The 13430-nt window shown below is 63.8% G+C and overlaps 1 protein-coding gene across 2 annotated transcripts in view; it reads left to right on the top strand.

Moving 5' to 3' along the window:
* Positions 1-6081: 6081 nt before the first annotated feature.
* Positions 6082-13430, top strand: part of CACNA1B (calcium voltage-gated channel subunit alpha1 B) — a 186213-nt gene continuing 178864 nt past the window's right edge. Inside the window, exons 1-3 of one of the 2 annotated variants that reach the window (XM_045563173.1) lie at positions 6082-6507; positions 7374-7479; positions 11017-11156. In XM_045563173.1, coding sequence (XP_045419129.1) covers positions 6224-6507; positions 7374-7479; positions 11017-11156 — 530 coding nt within the window. In that variant the 5' untranslated portion in view covers positions 6082-6223. The remainder of the gene's footprint in view (positions 6508-7373; positions 7480-11016; positions 11157-13430) is intronic. The other variant, XM_045563174.1, reaches the window with a different exon arrangement.

Raw genomic sequence — 13430 nt, 5'->3', positions numbered from 1 at the left:
AAAATCAGTCGGCCATATAACAAGCACATGAAAAGATGCTCAACATCATTAGTTATCAGGGAAATGCAAATCAAAACTAAAATGGTGCCTGTAGTCTCAGCAACTTGGGAGGGTGAGACAGGAGGACCACTTGAGCCTAGGAGCTAGCCTGGGCAACATAGTGAGACGCCGTCTCTAAAAAAACCAAAGAACGAACAAACAAAAAAACTGCAATGGGATCCTTACGTCCACTAGTGTGGCTATAAGCAAGAAAATGGCCAAGTGTTGGAGAGGATGTGGAGAAACTGGAACCCTTGTGCACTGTTGGTGGGAATGTAAAGTGGAACAGACACTGTGGGAAACTATGACGGTTCCTGAAACAATTAAAAATACAATGACCGTATACTCCATCTACTCCATTTCTGGATATATCCCAAAACAATTGAAAACGGGTCTCAAAGAGAGAGAAACGCACCACGTCAACAGCAGCATCACGCACAACAGCTAAACATGGAAGCAACCCACGTGTCCACAGACGGATGAACGAAGGGGAGAAACGTGGTGTATACACGCGGTGGAACATTCCTCAGCCTTTAAAAAGGAGATTCTGCAATACCTGTCAGCCTGGGCGCCACTGGAGGACACCTAAGTGGAACAAGCCAGTCACAACAAACAAAGGCTGTGTGATTCCACAGGTAGGAGGTACTTAGCGTAGTCACAGTCATAGAGACACACAGTAGAATGGTGGTAGGAGGGGCAGGAGGGTAGGAGGGGATAGATGGGGACTTAATAGTTTACTGGGTCTAGAGTTTCCGTTTTACAAGATGAAAAATTAGGGAGATGGGTGGTGGTGATTGTCATACAACATTATGAATGTATTTAATACCACTGAACTTTACACTTAAAAATGGTTAAGTTGGGCCAGGCATGGTGGCTCATGCCTATAATCCCAGCACTTTGGGAGGCTGAGGCAGGAGGATCACTTGAGCCCAGGAGTTGGAGGCTGCAGTGAGCTGTGATGACAGCACTGCACTCTAGCTGGGGTGACAGAGCAAGACCCTGTCTCAAAAAACTAAAAAAAATGGTTAAGGTGGTTGATTTTATGTTATGTGTGTTTTAACAATAAAAAATTGAGAAAAAAGAGTTCAGTGAGTTTCCCAAGTTTAGGAACCAATGCAAAATGCCTCCTGACTTGTCCAGGAGACCCACCCAGTCCTGGTTGTTCAATCTACATCCTTCACTGACATCTGTGTAGCTATTTAGATCATATTGCAACGTGGAACATATAAAATGAGATCACATTCTTGAATTTGATCACATAAAGCATGGTTTGGCTGAAAGAAGCAAACCCTTGGTTGAATATAAAAATAAAGTTGAGGGGAAGAGAGGTCAGGTGCCCACAGACGTTTGTCTCCGGACCCTCGGTGCTGCCCGCTGGTCTGTGGGTCTGTCCCGGTGCCCACACCCCACTGTCGTCACCGCAGTGCTGTCGTGACTTTGAAACAAGACGTGTGAGTCCCCCAGCTGTGTTCTTTTCAGAGATTGTTCTGGCTCTTCTGGGTCCCTTGAGTTTCCTGCGAACTTCAGGATCCATCTGTCGATTTCTGCGGACGCCCGGAGCAAGTTCTGGTAGGGACCGTGCTGGAGGGACGGAAACGGCTTCTGAGAAGCGGGTTCTGGGAGGGGCTGCACAGCATCTGAACGCTGCGGGGCCAGGGACACGCTGGAGGTGCAGGGGTCCCCTGCCTCCTCCACAGAGCCACTAGCACCCTTTATTATTTTTTAAATTACACCTTAATTCTATAGTAAAGAAAAACTTGCTTGTACTTCTCCCTCTCCACTTCCCATAAGGGGACACCACACACAGCGGCAGAGGTGGGGGGACAGGTGAGACGAAGCCCCTCCCTTCGTGGGCAGAAGGGGGCTGGGCTTCCAGGACAGCGCAGTGTGGTTACAGCCACCAGCGCCAGGCACAAGGGCAGCAGCCAACGCAGGAGCCCTGGAGGGCTTCCTGGGGGACCGTGGTGGCACCAGGCTGTCCAGCGTGTGACCCTCCCCGGCAGCTGGAGCCTGGGGGATGTGTCTCCTGAGGTCTCAGGTGGGAATCTGCCAGCGAGTGGAGGGCGAGGGCTGGGCAGGTGCCGCTGTGGGAGAGCTGAGGCCACACAGAAGGAGGCTGGGGAGGGGTGTGGGCAAGTGAGCTGGAGGGTCCCGGAGGGACAGTGGGCTCATCGGGCACGACAGGCTCGCCTGCCGCTGACCCACACGCAGCCTCTGGTGTGGGGCGCACTGCCGGGAGCCCAGCCTTGGCGCCGCCAGGCAGTGCCACCGCCCTTCTCTCACGGGTTCCCTTCCCCACGGTCGGGGGTGAGCGTTTCACACCCTCTTCTGCCACCCCGCAATGCCCTCCTCCCACTCGCAGTTGGTCGTCTTGTTTCCTACTTCCCGGTCCTCGTGGTCCCCAAATGCATCGAGGCGCCCACCTGGGCCTGCAGCCGTGAGATCTGGTTTCCTTCCTGCTGCCCCGCGCCCCGCGCCCTCTCGCCCAGACCAGGCAATACGTTCTTTCTCTCGCATCAGCAGTTTTCTTTCTGTTGAGTCATGGCCATCAGCATGCAAAGCCCAATAATATTCCGTCTTTAAAAACACAAAACTCTCTTAATGCCACATCTGGCTTTAGCCGTCGTTCCAGGTCTCTGCTCCCCTTTGCAGAAAGACTCACTGACAAGCTGTCTACGCCTGCTGTAAGCTAAGTGCTGCCTTGCGGCTCGCTCTCTTCATGCGCTCCACGCGGCCGCCCCGCTCCTCTGGGGAGATGCCTCCCTCCTCTCACATTTGCACGTGGGGCCCCGTGTCCCCAGACCCCCCAGGCACGCCCCTCCCTTGGCTCCCAAACACTGGCCTCTCCTGCCCCTCCACTGCTCCGGCTGCTCCTTGGCACAGCCGGATTCTCGGTGCATGGCCCCTGGACCCTGTCTGTCTCCCCCCCCCTTGGTGACGAGGCCCTCTGTGTCAGGCCGTATGATGCTTGAAGGGACTCTGCCGTGGTTTGTGCAGGGTGCAGGGCAGCCTCAAGGGAAGGGCTCCTGATGCCACCCAGGCCTGCAGAACCAGGGACAGGGCAGGAGCAGAGCCTGGCAGGAGAGGGGAGAAGGGCGGGTGCCCGGCTGGGGCTGGGGCCTGGCTGAGGCTTGGTGACCAGCGGAGGAGCCGGGGTGCATACCCTCGAGTGCCTCTTGGTGCACAACCAGGAACCAGAGGCCGGGGGGCGGGGGGCGCACTGGTGTGGCCTGCACAGGCCAGCCCCAGTGGCGCAGGGGGCAGTGGGCAGGGGTGGGGAGGGCTGGAGCGGGAACGTGGGGTCAGCACAGCCTCCAGAGCGAGGCTCCCGCTGGGGCTCACCCTCTGGGCGCCCACACCACACCTCCACCCTGTGCCAGACAAGCCACCCTGATTGCCAGCGTGCGACTGGCACGCTCTTCCCTTCACCTTCCTCATCTCCGCAGAGGGCACTCCGGTCCACACAGTTGTTCAGGCCAAAAGCTAAGGATCTGTTCCTATCTTTCTCTTTTTAAAATTTTTAGTTCCTTTTTATGTTTTGGAGAGAGTCTCGCTCTGTCACCCAGGCTGGAGTGCAGTGGCGCCGTCACAGCTCACGGCAGCCTCCAACTTCTGGGCTCAAGCATCCTCCTGCCTCAGCCTCCCGAGTAGCTGGGACCACAGGCCACCACCACGCCCAACTAAATTTTCTATTTTTAGTAGAGACGGGGTCTCGCTCTTGCTCAGGTTGGTCTCAAACCCCTGAGCTCAAGTGATCCTCCTGCCTCAGCCTCCCCAAGTGTTGGGTTCACAGGTGTGCGCACTGCGCCCGGCTGGTTTCTATCTTTCCTTCACAGGTCACCTCCAACGTGTCAGCAGTTCAGTTGGCTGTAGAAGGAAGAGTCACTGCTCCTGACCCCCTTATTCAAACCACATCGCTTCTCTCCTGGGCTGCTGTCGAACCCCTACATGGGCCCCCACTTCTCTCTTGGCAGCCTCCCCCACAGCCTCCACCCTCCTTCTGAGCTAAGTGAACCCTGATTTTGTTTGGGGCAACTCTGTGTCCACGTCAGCAGATGAAGGCAGGCCTGGTCTGCTTTGCCGTGTGTTCACTTTCCCGCCCTTGTAAAGCCAGGGGTAGCCATGCGGCCCGTGTCTGCCTAAGGGGTTTTAAAGAGAAGTGTGCTGGGGAGCTTCTGAGAAACCTTTTCTTTGTTATAAAAGGATATCATAAATTGATTTTTAAATGTAGATATCCTTTTTCTGTCTGCCCCTTCCTTCCTGTTTGAGATAGTGGTATAAAGCTGTGATGCTCTGTGCTATGGCAGCCACCTTGGGCCATGAGGCAATAAGTACAAGGACCAAAAAGAGAATGTGGCGATTATGGGAGGAAGGAGAGATGGAAAGATTGTGTGCTCCTGAAACTGCACGCTTTACGACTCTTTACTGAGGTTGAAGTTGTATTGTATTTAACATAAGCTGCTGCTGGAATTGGGGTGCTTGCCTCTGGATGCACCCTGAATGGTACACACCTGGCCCCTGTGGTCTGTGCTCCACACGGCAGCCAGAGGGATCGTTTAGAATGCCAGTTAGATGACCACACGCCTCTTCCCAGAATTCTCTAGGCCTGCAGTCCCCAACCCCTGCCATGGCCTGTCAGGAATCAGGCTGCACAGCAGGAGGTGAGCGGTCGGGAGGGTGCGAAGCTTCATCTGTATTTACAGCCGCTCCCATGGCTGGCATCACGCCTGAGCTCCGCTGCCCCATCCCCCTCACCTCCCCATCCCCGGTCCATGGAAAAATTGCCTTCCTTGAAACCAGTGCCTGGTGCCAGAAAGGTTGGGGACCGCTGCTCCAGACTTCCCATCACACCTGGAAAGAAGGCAGAGCTCACACCTTGGTCTGCACAGCCAGGGCCTCTGCGCTCGCGCCCGCTGCCTGGCCTCACCGCGCACGACTCAGCAGGGCGGGCAGCCGGCGGGTGCGCCCGGGGTTCGCTCGTTTCCTGCAGGAGGTCTGCCCTGCCTCCCGCAGCATCACAGGAGACCTTGTTCCCTTGTAGTCCGCTCCGCTGGCGGCCGCCTGCCCGGCATGTGGTCCTCACTTGCTCTCCTGGTGCTGGCGAAGAGGGCAGCGCTGGGCCCTTGCTGGGCCTCCTCCGCCGCTCAGCAGGAGCGTGGCCCCGGGAAGGCCGCTGGGAGTGTGCGAGCACCGACAAGCGGATTCTGTGAACCCGCGCCTCGCGCAAGGCAAGCGCTAGGTAAGATTCGCTGTCCGCGTGTAGACGGGCCGGCTGCGCGAAGGCAGGGCGGCAACTCCAGGACAGAGCCTGGCATGCTGTGCGTGCTCAGGGGAGGCTTGCTGGATGGAGAGACAGTGCATGCCAACAACAGGTTCTCTCTAAATCTTCATCGAACGAATGGCAGAAGGAAGGAGTCCGAACTGAGATCCGGGAGCCGATTCAGTGTGGACGACCAAGGGGCCCTGTGACGGGGCTGTGCCCGGTAAAACCCTGACAGACCCGGGTGGAAGCGTCGTCTACCAGGACGTCGAGGACACGCAAAGGATGGCAGGGGAGGGTCCCGGAGCCAACACCCTCTTGGAGGGGGCCGGTGGTCTGCAGCGAGGGGCAGGGGAGGGGCGCGGGGCCTCGGGGAGGCGGGAGGTGGGGCGGCCGGAGCCCGACCCCGCCGCTCAGGCCGCAGCATCTCGCGCCCGGCGATGCCTCCTGCGGGAACGAGGGGTCCGCGCGGGCCGAGCGTGGGAGCCCCGCGCCCGGGGGCGGTCGCGCAGGCAGAGCCAGCCCGGGGACAGCCCCGGCTCGGCGCGGGGCGCGGCCCTCGAAGACTCGCGGCCTCGCCCGGCTGCGGCGGCGCCCGGCGAGCGCTGGGGGCGCAGGGACCGGCCGGGCGCGGCGGACGCGCGGAGCCGGGGGCGCACGGGGAGGCTGCCGGACCCGCGGCGGGGCCGGGGCGGGGGCGGCCGGCTGGGGGCGGCGCCGGCGCGCATTGGCCGGGCGCCGCCACGTGACCGGCCCCTTATAGGGCGTGGCGCGGGGCCGCGGAACCGGGTGCGGCGGCGGCCGGGCCGGGCGAGGTCCGGTGCGGTGCCGGCAGCTCCGCGGCGGCCGCGCTCCGAGCGCCTGGCGCCCGCGCCCTCCCTGCCGGGTCCGCCGGGCCGGGGATGCGCGCGGGGCCCGGGAGCCATGGTCCGCTTCGGGGACGAGCTGGGCGGCCGCTATGGGGGCGCCGGGAGCGGGGAGCGGGCCCGGGGCGGCGGGGCCGGCGGGGCGGGCGGCCCGGGCCCCGGGGGTCTGCAGCCCGGACAGCGGGTCCTCTACAAGCAGTCGATCGCGCAGCGCGCGCGGACCATGGCGCTGTACAACCCCATCCCGGTCAAGCAGAACTGCTTCACCGTCAACCGCTCGCTCTTCGTCTTCAGCGAGGACAACGTCGTCCGCAAATACGCCAAGCGCATCACGGAGTGGCCATATCCTGCCGGGCCGGGTCTGCGAGCGGCGGCCGGGCTGGGGGCTGGGCCGGGCGGGTGGCGGCGCGCAGGGGCCATCTTTCCGCGGCCGGGAGCAGGGCGCGCCCTGGGGACGGCGCCTCGGGGACGCCGCGCCGGGCGAGGAGGGGGCGGGGCGGCCTCGCGGGTCCGTCTCCGCGCCGCGTGTGCATGTGCGTGTGCGTGTGCGCGGCCGCGGGAGTCGGTGGACGCTGGGCGGAGCCCCTCTGCCCGGGGCTCGTCCCCGCGCCCGCCTGTCTCGGGCGCCTTGTCCGCTGCAGAGCGCGCGGCCAGCCTGGAGGGCACCCGAGGGCGAATCCGTGTCGCCGCAGGTGTGAGCGTCGTGTGGACGCGAGCCCAGGCGCGTGCCTGGCTGCAGGTGCTTGCGTGTGTGTGCGGGCATAGCACGAACCCGGGGCCGCGCGTGCGTGCGTTCGGGATGGTCGCTATCGTACGTTCACGTGCCCGTGTAGGTGCGGGTGGCTCCGTGTCTTTAGGTGGGAGTGCGCGCCTGCGCGCTCCTCCCTCGGGGCTCGCCGGGGGTGGGCGGCTCTCGGCCTCTGCCCGGGCGCGGGAGCGGGCGCGGGCGCGGGCTCGGCCGGGGCGGAGGCGCTGTCCGCGGTGCTGACGGCGCCCCGCGTGCCGAGGGGCTGGCGACCCGGACTGCGGAGGCCCCGCCTCGCGGCCGCCCCGGGACCGGGCAGGCGGGGGGAAGACCGGCCCTCGCCCGCCCGGGGTGGGCTGCGGACCCGCCCATTCCCGCCCGCTGGAGGGGCCCGGCCGTGGCTCTGGCAGCCTCCTCGCCTCCCTCCCCGTGGCGCCGCCCAGCCAGTCCTTAACCCTCGCACTCCGTTCGAGTACATGATCCTCGCCACCATCATCGCCAACTGCATCGTGCTGGCGCTGGAGCAGCACCTCCCTGACGGGGACAAGACGCCCATGTCCGAGCGGCTGGTGAGTGCTGGCGGCGGGGCCTGCGGGCAGGATGGGGGCGCGGGCACCTCGGCCGACTGCTCTGCCTTGGCACCTGTGCCTGAGCGCAGATTCCTCAGGCCCCGTCGTCTGGGCAGCTCCCCGCTCTCAGTCGAGCAAAAGGGCACAGCGGGGCAGATGACACCTCTCTCAAGGGCCGGGACAGCCTGGCTGGTCCACTCAGTCCCGATGAGACCACGTAGGCCACTTCCTGGTCCGCCCTGTGCGGTGAGCCACCCCTGCACCTCCAATGAGCCATCCTGGCATGTGGCACTGGGCCTTGATCTAGGAATCTGAGTGCTGACGCTGGGGTGGAGAACGGGCATTCGTGATGGTGCAGTGGGGAGCGTGAGGCTCTGAGTGCCGCCCGCTGCTCCCTGCAGGGCTGTGGTGGCCTTGGCTTCTGTGGTGTGGCCTGGCCTGGATCTGGGGACCGTGAGCCTTGCCTTCAGATTGTCTTTTGTGGCCCTGCCTGGAGCCCCTTCCCTGCAGGGCCACCCCTTCCTGTGGGAAGCACCCCTTCCAAACATTCTGAGTCATTTCCACCCACCTCTAGCTTCCTGCCAAGAGCTCCCCGGACCACTGGGGTTCCCCCATGGAAGCACAGAGCCCGAGAGAGTAAGGGGGCCCAGGGCAGGGTCTCTGTAGGGGGGTGCGACCACAGTCCCCCCAGCTGAGCAGGAAGCAGACTGAAGGCCGGCTGGGTGGGGTCTCTAGAGGGGCTGGATCGCAGGGAAGGGCAGTATTTCTGGGGATGAGTGCCATTTCACAGCCTAACAGCCCAGCTCCCCGCTGCCCTGGCCCCCTTGTCTGGGCGCAGTGTGGGCTGAGACTATGAGCTCAGAGTGCAGAGGAGGAAAGCCAGTGTGGGGGTCCAGAGAGGGGGTGTTGGGCCTGAGGGCCCCAGGGAGATGGCCTTTTTTGGGGGGCATCCAGAGGCTGCTCCTTCTTCCCTCGACTCTGGCTTCTGCTTCCGTAGTGTCCATTGGAGATAAAGATTCGGGAGATAAGACCTGTTCAGTGCTTAGCGTGGGACCTGGCATTTTAGTCCCGAACTCCCCTGCCACGTGGCCACCGCAGGCCCCGTGGTGCAGAAGGGAGTGTGCCGGGGGTGCCCACAGTTGGGCACCAGGAGAAGGCGAGGGGGTGGACAGCCGGGGGCTAGGAGGTGTGTGGTGCACAGCCCGGAAGGCCGAGTGGGGTTTGTGGACTGGGTGTCTGGAGGAGTGTGGACAGTCCAGCCTGTCCCCGTGGGGCCGGTAGCTGTCCTGGCAGCTCCTTGGAGGCCAGTCCCCAAGCCCTGCTGCCCTGGCCCCTCCCTGGCAGAGGCAGAGGGTAAGCTGTGGTCCTTGTTGGGGACATGGGCACAGAGCCTGGTGGCATCAGTGGCCTTCTCTGGGCTTCAGGTCCCGCTGGTGGTGTGGGCCTGCTGCCTGCTGGGTTCCGGCGGGGACCGTCCACTCTGGAGGCCAGAGAAGAGGGCAGAGAGTGGAAACGGGGGGTTCAGGCAGGGAGCTCAAATGCTAGGCCACGGGGCGTGGTGTCTCCAGGGAAGTCTGGCAGGGGTGGGGCCAGAGGACACAGGCCCAGGGGCCACCTGCAAGCCTGTCCTGCCGTGTGGGCTCTGCCTCGCAGGTGTGGGTGCTGATGGTGGGGGTGCACTTCCCGGGGCTGGACGCTAAGTTGTTGGAAGAATGGACAGCGTGCAGCTGCCCTGGCCAAGAGTGTGCGTGTGTGTGGGCGCAGCCCTCGAAGGCGGCAGGGTAGACAGCAGGCTCGTGCTGCTCTCTGGGAGCAGACAGGCTGGGGGCACGGAGGCAGCCTCTCAGTGGTCTGCCAGGGCGGGGTCTCCCCAGCTCTTTGCCTCTGGGGACACTGCTTCCCACTCACCCGTCAGTGCTGGAGCTGCCGTTAGCTGGGCCCCAGCTTGTGGTCCAACATGGAGCTGCTGCAGCCCCGCCCCTCCACCCATGCCAGCCCTCAGCCCTGCGCTGGCCGGGCAGGAGGGCGGGGTGGCGCTGAGGGGTCTGGCGGGGGGCCCTGCCCAGCTGCTGGCTCCGGCCAGTCTTTCCCTGGAGTCTGGCCTGTTCCCTTTTCTATCCAGTAGCTTTCTGTGAAGATCTGTTTGCTGGGCCCAGCTGTCCCCTGGGGAAAGGGGCCCCTCCCAGCTAAACTAGAAGCCTCGAGCCAAGAAAAGTGTGTGCGTCCCTCCAGGGGCCTCCGCCCCGCCATGAGTCAGCATCAGGGCTGCAGGACAGGAGCGCTGGCCCTGGTGAGGCTCCGCTGCCTGCCCCGGTGCCAGCAGCTTCTACCAGTCAGTGCGGCAGGGCGGGGGCGAGGTCCAGGCTGGGCGTGGGCGAGTCAGGTGTGGGGAGCCCTCAGGAGCCAGGCGTCCGAGGGAGGAAGGCACAGGCTGTGGGAGGCAGTACTGGCCTCGGTGGCCTTCCCCAGGCCCTGCTGTCCGGGCCCCTCTCCGGCCGGGCTGAGGGCAGACCCTCGGGGGAGCCCTTGACGCTGGCCTCCCCTCCCCCCCTGTGTCCTGGGCAGCAGCCTGGAGTGCAGGCACCCACGTCCAGCCCCCTGGGGTGCTCTCCCCAGCGGGGTCTTCTGTGGAGTCCTGGGATGCTCCGCCTTGTGTGCCGTTCTTTGCACAGCACCAAGAGGGCCTGGCCCGGATGGGGTGGAGGAAAGGGACCTTTCTAGGATCTAGAACGAAGAGTCCTTTGCTCACGCTGTTCCCTGCACCTGGAGTTCCTTTCCTCAAAGTCCCACCATGGGGACCTTGCCTGCTGGTGCCCTGCCCTCTGGGGGTGTCTGGAGCCCCAGTTTGCTCCCACCTTCCAGCCGGGGCCTGGCTGGACCGCGGGGGGGCGCTGCCCCTCCGTGGGGCTCTCATAGAAGAGGTGCGGCATCATTTGCGGGCCTTCAGGGCTGGAGATTTTGCTTCTCTGTGTCAGTTTTTTCCACCAAGATTTGCATGTTGCATTATCCCGCGTGTGCTGAATGTGTGAGCCGGTCTGGGCCCTGGTTCTAGGAAGGCCGAGCTTTGTCCAGGCAGCCTTGTTGGTGGCTGCAGTCCAGGGTCAGACCCAGATGCTCCTGTGGCCTGTGTCCTCCTCGTTAGAGTGCGATGGCCACAGCGGGTGTTACGGGGTCACCCGGCTCATGCGTGAGAAACTTACCTGTGGCACCTGCAGGCAGTATCTTTGCGATCGTCATGTTCCCGTGAGCAAAGCTGTGTGGTTCTGGCAGGCTGGGTCTTGGCCTGTCTGTGACGTGGTGCAGAAGCCAAGACACCAGGGTGGGGGGGCACGAGGACACCCCCGGCGTGGCAGGGATGCTGCTGCTGTGTGGACGGCGGTGTGTCCATCAGGGAAGCCGGAAGAGCAAACGGGCGTGGTGACGGGAAGGCCATGGGGGAGGCGGGAGGCTTGGGCTGTCGTGGGTGCAGCGGCAGGTGTGCCTTGCCCGCTGCCCGGCCACTGCTGCCCAGGTGACCCGAGCCTGTGCTCCCCGCAGGACGACACGGAGCCCTACTTCATCGGCATCTTCTGCTTCGAGGCCGGGATCAAGATCATTGCCCTGGGCTTTGTCTTCCACAAGGGCTCCTACCTGCGGAACGGCTGGAACGTCATGGACTTCGTGGTGGTCCTCACCGGGTAGGTGGGCCAGGGCCTGGGTGCACCTGTGTGCGGCACCTGCTGTCTGCCCGCGTGTCCATACTGGCCGCCCCGTCCTGCCCCGCGTGGGACGAGGGGCTACCTCTGCCCGGAGGTGCCTGTGCTGCGTCTCTGCTGGGGGCTGACCTGCCCCAGGAGTTGCTGACAGCGTCCACGGGCAGGGCGGCCACCAGGCTCCACGGCCGGGTGTGGGCCTGCAGGTGCCCGCTGGGGGCAGAGGCTCTTGCTCTGCAGTCTGGCACTCACTCGGTCTGCACCAGGTGTCTCGGGCTGTTTCCTGCCCAAGAGTCCCCGGCAGGTGCCCTGAGGTCTGTGCTGCCCTGGGGTGCGGCTCTGTGGGCCGCGTGACTCAGTTTCTAGCTCCGGGAAGGAGCTTAATCCGTGTGTCCCTCTCCGCGTTTTCCTCTGTGACTGGGTCCTGGTCATTGCCAGCTGTGGAGACCTGGACAGTCCGCCCGTGGGCGGGGCGGGGCGGGGCGGGCAGAGTGTTGTGTTCCCTGTCCCTGCCCCGGGCCTCAGTGGCTCCATCTGTGGGATGGGACCTTAGTGTCCTCTGCCTGCCCCCCTGGCGGGGGCTGGAGGCCAGGCTGAGCCCTGCTGCTCTGGTGCGGGGGGGAGTGTGTGCCGGGGGCTGGTACCTGCCCAGCCTGTCTTTCCCGGGGGTCCAGGACTCTCCATTCAGAGCCCTCCGCAGGTGCCTGGTGCCTGTGTGGGGCTGTGGGCTGAGGGCAGAGGAGCAGGAGGGGGAGGTGGAAGCCCTTGGTCAGGGGCTAGTGCTCCACGGGTCGCCAGCACGCGGAAGGAGCAACGGCAGCTAAATGGCCTCTGGGCTCCAGAATGAGCCCCACATCCCTGCCTCAGCCCTAGGGCGCCTGCCCCATTCTCACTGCTGACGGGCGGCCAGCCCTGCTGGGTGAGGACAGAGCTTGCAGCGCTGGGGCCTGGGGGGTCCCATCGCAGGCTTGGCCCCCAGAGCTGTGTGTGGCAGGCCCTGAGCACAGCAGTGGGGAGGCGGCCCTGTGCACCCTGCAGCCTGGCGGCTGTCACAGGCCTGCCTGGCGTCCTGGCCGCTCCCTGCCCCGCGGGGCACGTGTGGGGTGGCGCTTACGGGAGCTCTCTGGCCTCATGGAGACCTGTCCCACGGAGGATGCTGTGGGAGGCTGGGGCGGGAGGTGGCTGGGGGAGCCCGTGGCCTCTCGGGGAACCGGGTGCACCCCACACCCAGCGGGCGTCATGTGGCTGTTTACACGGCCTCTCCCTCTAGGGACCAGCGTGGTGTTTCATTTCACGGGGTCTCTGGAGCCCAGCTTGGGGCGGGAACCAGGGAGGGGCCACGGGCGTCTGTGGAATTAACGAACTGTTGTCCCGTAAGGGGTGCTGCCGGGTCAGGGAGCCGGGACCCCGTCCTCCCACTGAGTGTCCTCTGCTGGAGCCCAGGGAGGCAGCTGAGGGGGCTGCCCCAGCCTCGGCCTCCGAGTGGGCTGAGCCCCTTCCCCTCTGCCCGGGTGGCGAAGAGCGGGAACCTTCCTGGGGCAGGGGAGGGTCCCAGGGTCCCAAAGGCTGTTCATCTCTTTTTATGTTTTTCCTCCTTCCCCCTCCCACCTCTCTTTCTCTTCACCTCCTCCCCTCCCCCTCCCCCTCCCCTCCCCCCCAGTTCTCTGGTTCACTTTCTCTGCCCTCTTTGTATTTCCATCTTTCTCATTGTCTGTTTCTGTGTCTCTTTGCTTTTTCTCCCTTCTTCCTCCTTTCCGCCTTTCGGGTGTCTCCTCTGGCTCGGTCTCTGCAGGGGAGGCTGGACGTGGTTTGAAGGCTTCCAGGCTCCTCTCTCTGCGGCTTGCCCCCCCCCGCCCCGCCCCCGTGCCCTGGTTGTGCAGGAACCCCTGGGCCGTGCCCAGAGCCACAGAGGGCACAGGGGAGCCGGCGTGTGGTGCAGGCGGTGCTGAGCTCACTGGGGCCTTGGGGACCCAGGGCAGAGCCCCAACCCTGCACCCTCCTGAGCTGAGGCCCCTGTGGGTAGAGGGGGGTGTTCTTGTTACTTGGCTGTTTTTAATTAGGGTTTATTTAATTGGTGCTCAGAGGGCTGGTGGGGAGAGGTGAAGCCGCAGTCCCCAGAGGCCAGCTGGGGGCCCTCTGTTTCCAAGGCCCAGGCAGGGACCTCCCCAGCCCTGCCTCGGGGGGGTGCAGACGCGTGGCCTCGGCGCCCCCCGCTCTGCCTCCCCAGGACTCCCGCCTGGAGTGTGTACGGGGCCACAT

This window comes from Lemur catta, chromosome 10 (assembly GCF_020740605.2).
Source record: "Lemur catta isolate mLemCat1 chromosome 10, mLemCat1.pri, whole genome shotgun sequence".
Classification (NCBI taxonomy): domain Eukaryota; kingdom Metazoa; phylum Chordata; class Mammalia; order Primates; family Lemuridae; genus Lemur; species Lemur catta.
The sequence above is the reverse complement of the archived record's forward strand: the minus strand, read 5'-3'. Positions and strand labels throughout refer to the sequence as shown.